This window comes from Pelodiscus sinensis, chromosome 1 (genome assembly GCF_052426305.1).
Source record: "Pelodiscus sinensis isolate ZL-2025 chromosome 1, ASM5242630v1, whole genome shotgun sequence".
Classification (NCBI taxonomy): domain Eukaryota; kingdom Metazoa; phylum Chordata; order Testudines; family Trionychidae; genus Pelodiscus; species Pelodiscus sinensis.
The window spans coordinates 115893138-115907960 of record NC_143052.1 but is presented as its reverse complement, the minus strand read 5'-3'; the positions used below and the strand labels follow the sequence as shown (position 1 = coordinate 115907960).

Sequence of the window (14823 nt, the reverse complement as noted above, 5' to 3'; positions counted from 1 at the left end):
TTTACAACTGATCCTTCCCCTAGACTCTGGTCTACACTAGGACTTTATTTGAAATAACTCCCACCAAGGTTGAATTTATAAGTGGAGCGTCCACATTACCAAGCTCGTTATTTTGAAGTAACGGGCCATGGAATTTGAAATCTGTACTCCTGCTTTTCATCAGGAGTAACACTAATTCCGAAATAGTTATTTTGCAATAATGCTAGTGTGGATACTCCAGTGCTGTTAATTCAAAATAATTATGCCCCAGAGTAACGTCTAACTAATTTCTCCCCAGTTCTTCCTGGGGCTATAAGTCTGAGGTACTGTGTCCACATTAACAAAGCGTAACTCAGACTAATTTCAAAGCTTCCCCATAGGGTGGACACAATAGTTCAAATTTATTAAATTTACTAATTTTGAAATAATTTCCAAGTGTAGACATGGCCTAGGAGTCCACACCCTCAGGCTGGTTTACTTCTTCCTATTCTTATTTATGTAATGAGAGGTAACCACATGGTCAGTGCAGTGCAATGAGAAGTGGACACCTAGGCATATTCTATGTGACCAGCACACCTATTCCTAGGCACCTTAAAATGTTAAAAAATTAAAAAGTTTCTAATAAACTTTTAAAACTCACTGACTTTGCATTTTCCTCACACCAAATTGAGACGATGGACTGTGTGTAACAGAGAGAAAACCTTCATTGCTCAGAAAACATATACATGTAGCATTATGATTGCTGCTTGAGTGTGTACATTTTGCAATGAAATATATTTCCAGTACAGACAAAAGTGCCTACTGATCTCAGAAGATTAAACCAAACAAAAGGGAAACATTGCTTTTGTTGTAAGTTATTGGTAAGGGGAAAGTGAAAGGAGGTGAGAAGAGGGGTATTTGTTTTCCTTATTTCTTTCCATCTTTTTTATGTTTTTTAAAATCAATGTGTTTGTATTTTAGGTTCTTTTCTCCTCAGCAGCATAGCTCAGATGTTGCCTAATGGCTCAGGTTTTATCTATACCGCTGCTGGAACTGTGACAGCTTGAACACTGGTTACTCAGAGGAGACAGAAAAATCACCGAGATGAATTCAATCAGTCTAATTTCCCAGAGACACTTACAAATACAAGAGGATACAGGAACACGGGATCTTCTGGGTTTTCTGTCCCCTAGTATCACAAGCAATCTCATCAGAGAATCCTGGTTTAGCAAGATTAATTTAAAAACTAGTTTGTGTCTTTTACTCCTATTGGGAGACAGTTCCAGAATCTCAATCCTCCAATGGCTATAAAACATCCTTTTAACTTCCAGCCTAAATTTACTCATGCCCAGTTTATGTCCATCTGTTATTATGCAAACATTATCATTTAGCTCAAATAGCTCTTCTTCCTTTTTGGTTTTTATCCCATGACATAGTTCTAGAGCCCAACCACATCCCCTCACAGTCTTTGATTTGCTGGGTTAAAGAAGCCAAGATCTTCCAGTCTCTAGTTCCAAGGTAGGCCCTCCATTTCCCTGGTCATCCTAGGAGCCCTTCACTGCACCTGTTCTAGTTTGAGTTCATCTTTCTTAACAATGGTGCAAGGCACAAAATAATAATAATTTGCATTTACATATACACAGTCTTATTTATCCATACATCTTCAAGCAGTTTACAAAGGATTGTAGGTACAAATATCCCCATTTGCAGCTGGGATAACTACGGTCACAATGTCACACTACCAGACACTCTTAAATGTTGAAACAGAATCCAGATCACTTCTAGTTAGGGCAGTTTGGTGCCCTAACTACATTATGCCAGATGCAAGTGACATGCCTTGGACTCCCTACGCTGCAAATATGAGGAAGAACCACCCAAGTGCTGGGAAAGCAAAGGGCTCTGTGGATAGGACTGGCTTCTCAGTGTTATTGGTTACTATTCCTCCCAGGCAGCCTGGTTCTTTGAGGATCATCCAGTACCTCCAGCATTCCTGCTTTGTGTAGTTTTCTTTCCTCTTGTATCAGGGGACAAAGAGTGTTCTCAACACACTGGTGGTAGAGACTGATCAGACAAACTTTGGGTATTTTCCAACCCCAAGTGCACATGTGTTTGGACATCCAGCCTGCATGGACTACAGTACTTTGCCCTCACAAGTCTTTTAGATAGCTGATGTAACTAGAGAGAAGTCTGAGCCACAAACATTTGGACCTGGATTTCTGATGCCCCAAAGTATAGTAATGTTTGGATCTGCTTACACTGAAAAGGAAGTGAAGGGCCAGCTGTAAGGATGGACCTACGTTTGGATGGCATTCAGATCCAGAGCTATGTTTTAGGCCTATTTCTTCATGAAATAGTGAATTAAACTGACACAGCATTTTTCACACAGATCTCAAGTCCATCACCAAGATGAGCAAGTTTCAATATCCCCTATTAGTATTTCTGAGGCATGGAGAGGTGAAGTGATTTGCCCAAGTACACAGAGTGACTCAGTGGCAATTAATCTATACACCTGTCTCTCAGTAAGGACTCTATTTCTTACTCACATTTTAACAGAGAGCTAATTTGTTATGTTTCATTGGAGAATCTATTATACCGGAGGTAGGTGTGGGGGGGGGGGAGGGGCGGAGGAGCAATAAGCGGCCTGCGGGCTGGATATGGTCTGCCAGGGTTAGCTCTTGGCAGGCAGCTGGTACTTTATTTATCACCATGTCCACAAGTAGAGCCGCTTTGAAGCTCCTGTTGGCTGCAGATCGCCATTCCTGACCAATGGGAGCTGCACACGGCCATACTTGTGAACACGCAGGTAACTAAAGTGCCATCGGCCTGCCAGAGGCTAACCCTGCACTATATAGAGCTGTGATAAAAATGTCTATCTAGAAAACTCTTAAGATTGTAATTGATTTTTCCATGATTTTAAACTAGTTAAATGCTGTTCATAGCTCACAGAAACGTTCTGTTACAATTCACATTGTTGCTTTAAGGCAAGGAAAGCTGATGAACTACAGACTTTTACGTGCTGACCTCTGCCAGCAAGGCTCCTGGGCCTCTCACAGATGTTTCTACTTTTCAGAGTGATGGGAACTTCATGGCTTATTTCTTCCCTCATGCTCAGGAGCATACGCTGGTACTGCTGATATCGGAAAACATGCTGCTCTCCACCATGAGAATATAGCATTATCTCCATACTGGGCCAAAACATCTTGGGTGGTGCAGAATCACAATTTGCTGGAAGCCACTAGCACTTAGTTACCAGTCAAAGCAGAGAGAGTTTACAACCCCTATCAAACATGGCACATTTTGAAATTGGCCTTATATAACTGCAAATTGGACTTTAAAAAAAAAAACCCAACCTTATATAGTCATCCCAAAAAGCGGAACTCAGATAGAGAGATGGAGACAAGAGGCAGATTTGCAGATCTGCACAAAGCTTTCCATCATGGAAATTTGAAATTGCTTTTTTTCCTGCATGAAATAAATATGAGATCGTTAGTCTTTCCCTTCCTGCTGTCATCTGGTATTCTGCATTAAAGTAAGCCAAAAGGAGATCTTCCCCATAGTCTATTTCATTTTCTAAAAATTATCCTTAAAGGCTACGTCTAAACTACACCCCTCTGTTGGCAGAGGGATGTAAATTAGATGTTTCGAAAGAGCAAATGAAGTAGAGCTTTACATATCCCGCGCTTTAGTTGCATAATCGCATCGTGGCGCTGTTTCGAACAAGCGCCACGTCAAAACTGAAACCACATTGAAAAAGCACCTTGTTGTCGAAAAAAATGCATTTAACCGCAGTTTCAGTTTCAACATGGTGCTTGTTTGAAACAGCGCCATGATGCGATTGTGCAAACGAAGCGCAGGATATTTAAATCTTCATCTGCACTTTCAATGTGTCTAATTTACATTCCTCTGCCAATATAGGGGTGTAGTTTAGACACACCCAAACAGTTTTCCCTTTGTCATCATCTAACCTTGGGCAGGTTCAATTTTCTTTTGGGCGAGTTGAAATTTCTAATGTGCAGCATCAATATTGAGGAAGTGTGTGGATGTGTACCGACAATATAAACAAAAACACAACCCACTTCCTTCAGATGAATGATGTAAGGAGTCAGAGGTAAAAAAAAAAATAGCAGAAAAGGGGGATGGGGAGGGAAAGAGAAGGGGGAAAAAAATCTTGTCAATTAGAGTGTCCGTGCTAAATGAGGCTAATAGACTGGGCTATAAGTGCCCGATACTTAGCTTTTGATGTCATTAGAGTGTTGAATGTAGCAGCCCATCCAGGTCAGGGCTTTGGTCAAGCCTTGATTAAAGGTATCAAATTTACAAATGAAGGCAAGTTCTGCAGCTTCTTTCTCCAGCTCGTTGTTTAAATTGCTTTGTAATAGTTTTGTCACCTTTAGATCCATTAGTGAGTGCCTGGGCAAGTCGAAGTTAAAATGTTTCCCAACAGGTTTCTGTGTCATCATTTCAAATATCTGATTGGTGTCCATTTATATTTTGTCACAGAGACTGTCCGATTTGGCCAATATACATAGCAGAGACACATTGCTGACATGTGATGGCATAGAGATCACATCAAAGGATGTGCAGTTATATGAGCCTCTAATGTGGTGGCTTATGTGGTTAGGTCCTGTGATGTCACTTGTATAGATGCGTGGACAGAGTTGGCACCGGATTTTAGTGCTTAAAGCCCTCCAGTGCATCATTAACAATCTACAACCTATCCTGGAAAATGATCCCTAACTCTCACAGGCCTGGGGGAGAGCGGGGGTGGGAGGGGGAAGGCAGGGACAGGCCAATCCTTATCTACAGATAACCCCCTAACTTCAAATAAAATTCTTTCCATCAACTATACAGCCCACCTCCATCATACTCAGACAGGAACCTACCCCTGCAATCAACTCCAGAGCCAACTCTGTCCACACTTCTATACAAGCGACATCATCACAGGCCCTAACCATGGGCAGCAAGTTATATGGAGCGGTGCCTATGCTCCAGCAATATTCAGAGCCGGGGGTCCTGCTCCACCAATATTTGGAGCTGGGTCTCTCCCCCGGCCCTGCCTGGAGTGGGCCCTGCCCTCCCCACTGCCGGTCCCCCCCGCGCATCCTCCCACTCCGGCCCCAGACCGTCCCTGCCATGCACAGATTTCAGTCCATCTCTCCGTTGCGGCGCATGCTGCCGGCTGCTGCTGCCATGCGCAGCATTTACAGGTGAGCGGGGAGACACCCAGGTGTGACGTGACGTCACGGCCTGGGACTTTAAAACTTCTAGGCGTGGCGTTGCGCCACATGACCTAGCTCCGGGTTCGGAGTCCGTGGACTTCTGGGGCCTGAATGCAGACTCTGGCCCCGCAAAGTGGAAGGCAGAAGGTTGGGGAAGGGAGAGGGAGGAGAAGGGGGAAAACTAGGGGGAAGAGGTTGGAGAGGAAGGGGCTTGTGTGGAGGGGGAGGGGAAGGGGGAAGAAAGGGGAAGGCACCAAGGGACAGGGTGGAGGACAGACAAATGCCAGTGGGCCAAGTGCAGACAATGAGGAAAAGGGCAGGAGGGGAGGTGACAGTGGGAGAGGGGAAAGGGTGATGCTGGGAGAGGAGAGGGTAAGGGCATTGGGGGTTGGGGGGAGGAGGAGGTGCTGGGAGAAGGCTTGAAAGAGGGGGTGGGAATGAGAAAGGTGGGAATGGAGCAAGTCATGTGTGAGGGCACAGAGGAGCATGAGGGGAATGAGGGAAGAGAGTGGTGAGGGGGTGGGCATTAGGGAAAAAGAGGGAAAAGGGGACAGGGGCAGTGAGGGAAGGGGGGTGCAGGGCTAAGGGAAGGAGCAGGTGCCAGGAGATTCTGGGGGTGAAGCAGAAGGGCAGACACTTGCAGGAGAGGGACCAGCACCAGAGGAGAGAGGCAGGGCAGGTGTGTGGAGGGAGGTGTTAGGAGAGGGGATGAGGAGGGGTAGCTCACGTGATCAGAATGGGGCTACTGAAGGAGTGGGCACAGGGGGGAGAGAAAGACTGGTGGACGGGAGGGCTGAGGGCAGTGAGAAGGGCAGGAGTCAGGACAGCAGAGGAGGGTGAGGATTTGGGGGAGGCAGGCACCAGGGGAGCTGATGGAGCAAGGAGAGGAGACATGGCAGCAGAGAGAAGGTAAAGGTTTATAAAATATTTATTAATAACTTGGGTGCTACAGTGGTACATCCAAACAAGCCACATGAACTCCGTACTGGTGCACAACACAAAATTCATTCTGCTCATGGGAGGAAACTGTTAGGCTATGTCTACGCTGGCGGCTTCTTGCGCAAGAACACGCCCACACTGCCATGTGTAAGCTGTGCTTTTGCGCAAGAGCATCCATGGCAGTGTGGATGCTTTCTTGAGCAAGAACGTTCCAATGGCCATTTTAGCCATAGGGGTTTCTTGCGCAAGAAATCTCTGCCTAGCATCCACACTGCCCTCTTGCGCAAGAGAGCTTACACCTGTTAGAAAAGAGCGTAGCTCTTGCGCAAAACACCCTCTCTTACCACGCCGTACTGTACATTTTCTTGCGCAAGAGCAGGCGGGCAGTGTGGCTGCTCTGTGGGTTCTTGTGCAAGAACGACTGTACTTGCACAAGAAGCCGCGAGTGTAGACATAGCCTTAGAGGGAACACTTCCCCCAGCCTCTCTGCCCCTGAGTTAATGTCACACACATTGGGTTAATGCAATTGCAGGATAGTTGCATGAGGGGGGTTTGGTGGGGGCCAAACTAATCTCTGTTGGTAGGAGGCTGGTGGGAAAAGTCCTTCGAGAGGGGTGACATGACACCTTTTACTTCTGGTATTGTGTCCATCTTGCCCTGAGCGTGTTACCTCCAGAGGCCTGGTTAACGGGTGTCAGGGCGTGTAGTTAATCGGGGTCAGGGGCATGGTTAACCGGGGTCAGGGGGTGTGGCTAATGGGGAACCACGAAAAATTATACAAACCTGCTGCCCTTGGCCCTAACCACATAAGCCATCACATTGGAGGCTCATACAATGGCACATCCACTAAGTGCCAGCCTTTGATTTGGGATTTACTGCATAATCTCTCATCTGCAGAGCTGAAGGTGCTTACAAACATAAATCGATAAATGTCTCACATCGCCCCTCCTTGCCTCAGCCTAAGTCTAGACTACAAAGCTAAGTTAGAAAAAGATGAGCACATTGTGAATTCAATTTGTGTATCTTTTTCCACTTTTCTGTTGAAAGAGGCTTTTCCGAAATTTGGTGCATCTACAGAGCACCACATTTTGGAAAAACCTGCTCTTTCGACACATCCCTTATTTCTTGTAGAATGAGGTTTACAGGGATGGTGAAAGAGCGTGTCTGCTTTTTCAATTTTTTTTTTTGAAAAAGTGGACGTGTTCCTGGGACGTGGCATTGCTTTTCTGGGTTTCCTGGAAAAGTGCTGCAGCCTAGACGTAGTCACAGTAACATTATACAAGGGACTGGTAACACTTCCCTGTCTCTACTGGAAATATCTACCTGGTGTGTTCTAGGACCACATTAGCCCTTTTTCATGGCTGCATCACATTGGTGGCACATAGTCATCCTGCAATTAACTGATACATCCAGATCTTTCAACTCCTTTGTTATTTCCAATTTATATTTGTTTAGTATTTGTTTAGGTGTTGGGCCATGCCTAGGTCATCTTTAATGTCCACGTCATCCTCAGTGTTTAGCAGTCCCACTTGTTTTCTTATTTATATGGTAATAGAACCATTTACTATTGGTTTTAATTCCCTTTGAAAAATACAGTTGTACTTGGCTTTTGTCAGTTCTCACTTTAATCCTATACTTTCTGACTTCCAAAAGGTCGTGCTCCTGGCTGACCCCTCATATCTTCCATTTCTTGCAGGCTTTCTGCTTTCTCTTAATCACCTGTTTATGATGCTTGTTCTTCCAGCTTGGTCTGCATCCCTTCCCTATGAATTTTCTTCCCTTATTTGGGATGCAGGCTTCAGATACTTTAAGTCAAAGTTTCAGAAACTAATTGCCACTTTCACATTCAGATCCTTGAATTCTTCAGTCTAGTCCACTTCCCTAAGTAATCCCCTTAATTTTTTTAAAGTTGATTCTTTTGAAAAGAAGGACCCAAGTGGCAGATCTATTTTTCCAGTTAGTTTAAATTCAACCATTCAAACCAAGCCTGTCCTCTCTAACCAGTTCTTCTATGAAGTCCTCATGTAGCCTTCTTTCCTTACTGTATTTATCCTAGTAACAAAAGCATGACAGGCTTCTACAACTGTGGCTCCCAAAATGCTATAATCACTGCACGGTCATAGACCAATCACCATAGGGTGTTCAAACATAATGCATTCTGTGAGTTTAGTTTAATTGGTTCACTTCTTTAATTCCAAACAGTTAGCAAATGGCTATTTGAAGACCTGGAATTAAGATCAGGTGAAATATTCACAAAAGATAATTTTTGGCTTGTTCTCTAATTGGTTGAAATTTTAGACAAACATTCCAATATTGGGAAAAAAAATAGGGTAAAACTTTAATATGAGCAAACCCACAATCAGTTCTCTCAAGAGAGAAAATACACCGATGTTTTACAGGCACAAAGGTGGCACTCTAAGGGTACGTCTAGACTACCGCGTTTTGTCGACGGAAGTTTTGTCGACAGATACTGTCGACAAAACTTCCGTCGACAAAGAGCGTCCAGACACATGGAGTTCTGTCGACAAAGCAAGCCGCTTTGTCGACAGAACTCCGTAGTCTGGACGCAGTGTTACAGGCAATAACACCTTCTGTCGACAGAACTCTGTCGACAGAAGATGTTTTGCCTCGTAAAATGAGGTATACCAGCGTCGACAAAACCGCGGAGTTCTGTCGACGTTATGTCGACAGAACTCCGCGGTAGTGTAGACGCTGGTATTGTTTTGTCGACAAAAGTCCACTTTTGTCGACAAAACTAGGTAGTCTAGACACACCCTAAATGAAGTCACTAACATTGGTGTGAAAAAAATACATTCTGGGATATTCCTGGAAACTGGACAATACTCTAAATCACAGTACTAGAGACTTGGCAGAGCTTGATTATTTTGCAATTTTGAGTGATAATATTGATGCTTAATTTTAAGCATTTTTTTCAACTTTTATCGATTTACATGTTCACAGTTGCATGGCCCCTGGCTCCTCCACAGTAGGAGGGAGGAGGATGCATGGCTCCTGGGCCCCCATGAGGGGGAAGGGTGTGCAGCTCCAGGCCCCCGTGGAGCACCAGGGAGGGAGGAGGCCTCATGGCCCCCCCCCCGCAGAGGAGAGAGCACGCAGCTTGTGGCCCCCCTTGAGTGGGGAGGGCACGTGGCTCCCGCCCCATGTCACCAGGCGAGGGGAGGGAATGAGGAGGCAGGGAGGCTGAGGGGATAGTGGGACATAGAGTGACGTGATGACATTCCTCTGTCTTCCGGCAGGAAAATTTCTTATATGGAAAAAGGCAGATGTCAAAATATACAAAGTAAAGGCCCTTAAGTCAAATGCTAGTAACTTTTGAAGCAGCATTTTTCTTATTTTGCATTCATGTAAATGTCTTTCTATCACAAATGAACTAAATTTACCAATAAAAAATTTAATTCTTCCAAGCCTAGCTATAAGGGAAAAAGAAAACAACAGGAAACTGGGGTTTTTTTTGCGGGGAGGGGGACAGTTGTGGGGAAGGGGCGGGTGTTACATCCCTGTCCTCCTTACCATCTCCAGAAGGTTCAAGAGCAATTGGCTGTGCTTCCTGACTATATTATAAGCTCGACAGCAAAGCTCCACAAACTCTTGGAATCGCTGTTGGTTTTTTCCGCCTTCTGTAATGAAATACTCCATCTCTGAAGTGAAGATAAAAGGAGCTCGGTCCCTTGAAAAAAACAAAATACAATGAAAAATGGCAACTCCTATCTGACCATTAATTTTTTAAACTCCCTGCTAATATTTGTTTTCCTAGTATTTCCTCTCTCGTTATTTCTGCCCTCCCTTTCTGCAAAGTGGGTAACATCATACCAGAACATTCAGTGATGTTGACTAATTCTGGCAGACATAGGTCTCTAGGGGTATGCCCGCGGCTTCCATGGGGAGTAACAGTTAATCCGAACTAAGGATTTAGTTCAGATTAACTTTAAACTGCTGCGTGTAGCCGCGGGCAGTTCGTTCAAACCAAGGGGGATTTAAAAATGGCGGCCGGACGGGAAGATGCAAATAAAGCCTGGGATATTTCAATCCCAGGCTTCATTTGCCACTCCGGTTGCCTAATTTGCCTACCTAGCTCAAATAACGAGCTAGTGTAGACATACCCTAGGTGAGAACTTCTTAGTGCAAATGGTTATGCAGCAATTTGGGGAGGTTAACAACTGAACATGATTTTTTTAAATTTATTTTTAATTTTGACTGCTTTAGTTTCCTGACTCCCTGCCTGAGCATAATGTTTTTGATCTTGAAGCATATTCTCTCCTGGTACTGAAATATTTAAATCTGTACTTGAACAGAGTGGGATATAAATATAACTCACTACCCCACAAGAAATGTATTTAAAATACACAAAATCCTCCACCTCCCTCCCCCCCAAAAAATCTAGGGTGCAGTTCTGCTTTTGAATACACAGCTGTGAAGGTCTGGTTCTGACTTCAGTTGCACCAGAATACAACAAGATATGCATTGGCTTCTATCCAGTGACTCCAGATTTAGACTGATGTAAATTGCCAGCAGAATCTGGGCCCAAGTCTTGCTTTTTTAATAACTTGTGGATTTGGAGCTATGCTGTGGTATTGCAAAAGAAAGTGAATTAGCCAGACAGACTAAAAATTCTCTCTCTTGAGAGCTTGAGCTTCAATATTAGTCAGATACACTGCTACTCCAGCAGAGAGAGAACCACTACAGGATTTTGTTCCCCATAACTGTGTATGCAGGTATACGTGAACACAACTGAGCCAAGTAATATACACAGCGGATGAGATTTAACCCTGAGCTAGAGGTAAGCCTCAGTCAACATTCAGAATCCATGTATTCCCCAATATCTGGGAGATTTGAACTCCAGATGCAATTTTTTCAGTGTGGGGGCCTCCTTAGTTAAAAATTCACTCAAGAGGAGTCTGACCCCATTCTACTTGCTGAGTCATCCCCACAAGTGATCTGAACATCTTCCCCATGAAAAATTTTCTCTCTCAGTATCCCCCAACTCATTGTTAGTCTCCTTCAACTCTTGTAGACACAGGCTCTTTGTTTGACTGCAGTGATGAAGTTGGGTTGCATTGGATGCTCATGTTGGGGCTTGGGAATTTACTCTAGACAAGACAGTCAGCCTTCCTAATGCCCTAACTGCCTCCCTTTCCCACAGTCTCTGGATTAAAGCATCCTTCCTACAAATCCATCCTCTGCCTTTAAATGTTGGCCACAAAGTACACCTGGAAATAACCTCGTTTGCTAAGGCCAAATCAATTTTTTGTGTAACTTCATCGATGTTAATTGTTCATCTTTCCAATCTTTTCTGTGCTGTGTAGGAAGCTGTTTGAGAACATCACTGTTGCCTTTTGTTATTGCATTGGTTTGTGATCTCTCTCACTCGCTCTCTGGAGTTTATACATCTCAGTGACAAATTATAAAAATCACATCTATTATGGATCTCAGTAAACAATTTTTTTCAGGCCCAGCCTTTAATCCATCATTAAGCTTTTCTTAGAGACAAAAGCTCCCCTGTTTAACACAACTACTCCTCTTTGATATTAATCTCTAAATATTCCTATATTATTGCTGAAGAACATGTGAACAGACAACACTCAGTGAAGTCAGCCTGGGAGACAATCACAGAGCCAGGCCTGCAAAACAGATGAATTTCACCTAAGACTGGAGATGGGGCCAGTTCCAAACTCTGCTTTTCAATGCTCCTCCATCTTTTTTGGTGTTCAAAAACCAAACCTCAGATTTGCTGCAGAGTCCTCTCCTTATAAGATGCCTATTCAAACCTCCAGATGTAAAGCCCCCTGGAGCGCTGTGATGTTTGGAATCTATATTTGAATTTTGAGATTTGTATCAATCTACACCAAGAAATAAGATATTCTGTGAAAGCACAGATATTCTAAAGCAAGGTCAAATCTCTCATGTTAAATCAACATCATGGTTATTTGAGCTGAAATCAGAAACTGTGAGTAACAGAGCTTTTTAGTGGAAGACACAGTTTGGTACAGTGGCTGCTAGCATTAAGCTATTTTTGTAGGCTTTATTCGAGCCCTGTCTGGTATTTGACAGCTCTTATATTATTTGCAGCATTAGCTATGTTGCAAGAAATTCTGAAACCATTGATAAAGTTTCTTAAATTTCTCAATTTCCTTCAAGTCTCCCTTCTAAAGTGTTGGACCTTTCCTCTTACAGTCATCTGAAAAATATGATGTAGATAATTGATTTCTATTGGAATATTTAAGCCAGGCTTTTCTCAAGCTCTTCTGACATCACAGACTCTCTCTTCCATGGTAACCAGATGCTGAAACTCCAGAGATGCAGGAATTTAATGAAGCTAGAAGCTCACAAAAGAAGCGCCTCCCAATTTTAAAGAAATAGCAATATGAAAATAACACAGGAGAGGAAAAAAGTCATCCAGAAACAGAGGACATCTTATTGAGATCTCTTTAAAAAAGCAATTTGCAATGATACAAGGTTTTTAAAGGCTGTGTAAAATGCATCAACAAGGGACAATTTCTGCACGTGTCTCTTTCTGCCTGCTGCTTTTCAGAAGCCCTATTTGAAAATAGGGGGAAAAGGTGCCCCATAAATGACTCCAAAATTGCAAATTGTAAACTGTACTTTGTCAGCTCATCAAACATGTGCAAGTTTATAACATCAGCAACAAATGGTGACTTCTGTTTCAGTCCAAATAAGGAAAAGATAATGTGTGTTCCAGAACTTAAAAAAAACAAACAAACCCTCACTTATGCCTCTCTCTCTCTCTCCATATATTTAAACACATAGCAGGAAATAAAGCGGAAGAAGCATGAGAAGAGGCTTATCTGTGTGAGTACACTGTCTAATGCTACCATACATAAACATGTGTTTGTTTGCCCAGCAGCTCTTTCTTCCTTGATGTGCACTGCTAGAAACATACATCATGGCATTTAACTAAAAAACAAACAAACCAACCCACCCCAAACCAGCACTCACTAGAAGCCACAGTTTCAAGGCAATTGAATTTGTTTTCACCTTCTGTGATCCCCCATTTAAGGTTTCTGGCTCCCCAATGTCATGTCTCTTGGATGAGACCCACATCTCTCTTCTCCTGTCAGGGTCTTTAAAGTGTCACAGTTCCCTGTTCTGTATTCTGATATTAACACCAAGTCAGTTTGCCTCACAGGCAGCCTCTGTACCTTGCTTTCTCTCCAAGGACTATGGACGGTGTATTACCAGCAATTACAAGTTACCGCACAGCTTGTTCTAAGGAAGCACTTTGATTCTTAAGGTAAAAGCATATCAGAGAAAACAAAAGACAGATTTAACACACACACTTAAATATCACGAGTTACTCATCAGCTCCCATGGGCCCCTGGGAGGGCAGAGTCTTTCCAAACCTTTCACAAGAGTTGGGGACTTAGCATTTGCTGGATTAGAATGGAGGTTCTAAGTCAATTTAAATGCAGCCATTTTACACCAGAAGTCACTTCAAATCAACACTCTCTGTTTTTAGTTCCTAGGGGAGCTAAAACCAACCCTCCTCCACAAACCTCTCCTCCACAGCTGCATACAAACCCTGGCCCACAGTGATACATGAACCATTCATAACCTTAATACAACATGTTCCTCCAAAGAGAAGGCACATGCTTTCAATATTTCTCAAACAGATCATAAATAAGTCATAACATGTCACCACCACAGGGAGCTCAAAGAGCAAGGACTCTGTATCACCATCAACATGTGCACCAACGGGGCCTCACAAGTCAAAATCCAGGTCTCCATTAAGCCTGTGCTCCTTCAATGAAATCAGTGGAATTGCATGGATTTAAGAGAGAATTATTTAGCTTTCCCCGCCTCCCAACCTGCTACAGAGTCACTTTTTATCTTCTGTGTTTGCACTGCACTTGTGAGGCAACATAATAAGTAGGAGATTTGGCCTTGACTATGCCTCCATTTAGTAAGGGCACACAAGTCTTTGTTCTAAGGGAGCATGAAAAGGAAGACATTCACGCCATAGTATGCCCTCTATCCTACAAGTGTAAAACTCTGGGAAATGTTGATGCAACTTTGCTTGGACCTTGTACCCCATAGCATATAAGCAAAATCAATGAAATTGCCCCCTCTCTTCACTGCAGGTTGTGCCCTGGTGGGCTTACTGACTCCTCTAGTTCCTTATAATGGAAGTGTTTCAACAACGAAGGGAATGCACACACTCAGGGCAAATAGGCTTTTATATAGTACTGGGATTTCAGGAGTTACATTTTGCTATGGCTGTGACCTAAGGTTTATTCAATTAATTCCAGGAAATGCAAATCCGGTCATGAATATCATCATGTATTGCTGTCAGTTCTTCCAAATTTTCATGGGAATGCTTTTTAGTTTCCCTCCAGAGGCTAAGACAGTTTGGGAGGCAGGGAAGCAAATAAGTCTCACATTATTGGATAGCTCAGCATGCTTAAAAACAAACTCAAGTTAAAGTTAAGAATATTTACTAGGGCCTTATCATTGGTTGGAAACTTGCTTCATCCCTAAAGCTGCAGAATAGTCAGATCCCTAGGGTTTACTGACCATTGGCATGAAACATCTGAAATAAGCTGATAATAAAGTTTATAAGGCTAGCAAAATTCCAGCTTTCCCCATTCTGAATCCCACGGTATGGAACATGTTTCTAGTCAGAAAGATGTCTCAACTTCCTTCTTGATTTAGTAATCGGAGCACATGAGAC

The 14823-nt window shown here is 43.3% G+C and overlaps 1 protein-coding gene across 1 annotated transcript in view; it reads right to left on the bottom strand.

Moving 5' to 3' along the window:
- The window catches only part of PIK3C2G (phosphatidylinositol-4-phosphate 3-kinase catalytic subunit type 2 gamma), a 296240-nt gene that overhangs the window by 77516 nt on the left and 203901 nt on the right, over positions 1-14823 (bottom strand). The window contains exon 25 of the mRNA XM_075897746.2: positions 9648-9804. Within this exon, the coding sequence (XP_075753861.2) occupies positions 9648-9804 (157 nt within the window). The remainder of the gene's footprint in view (positions 1-9647; positions 9805-14823) is intronic.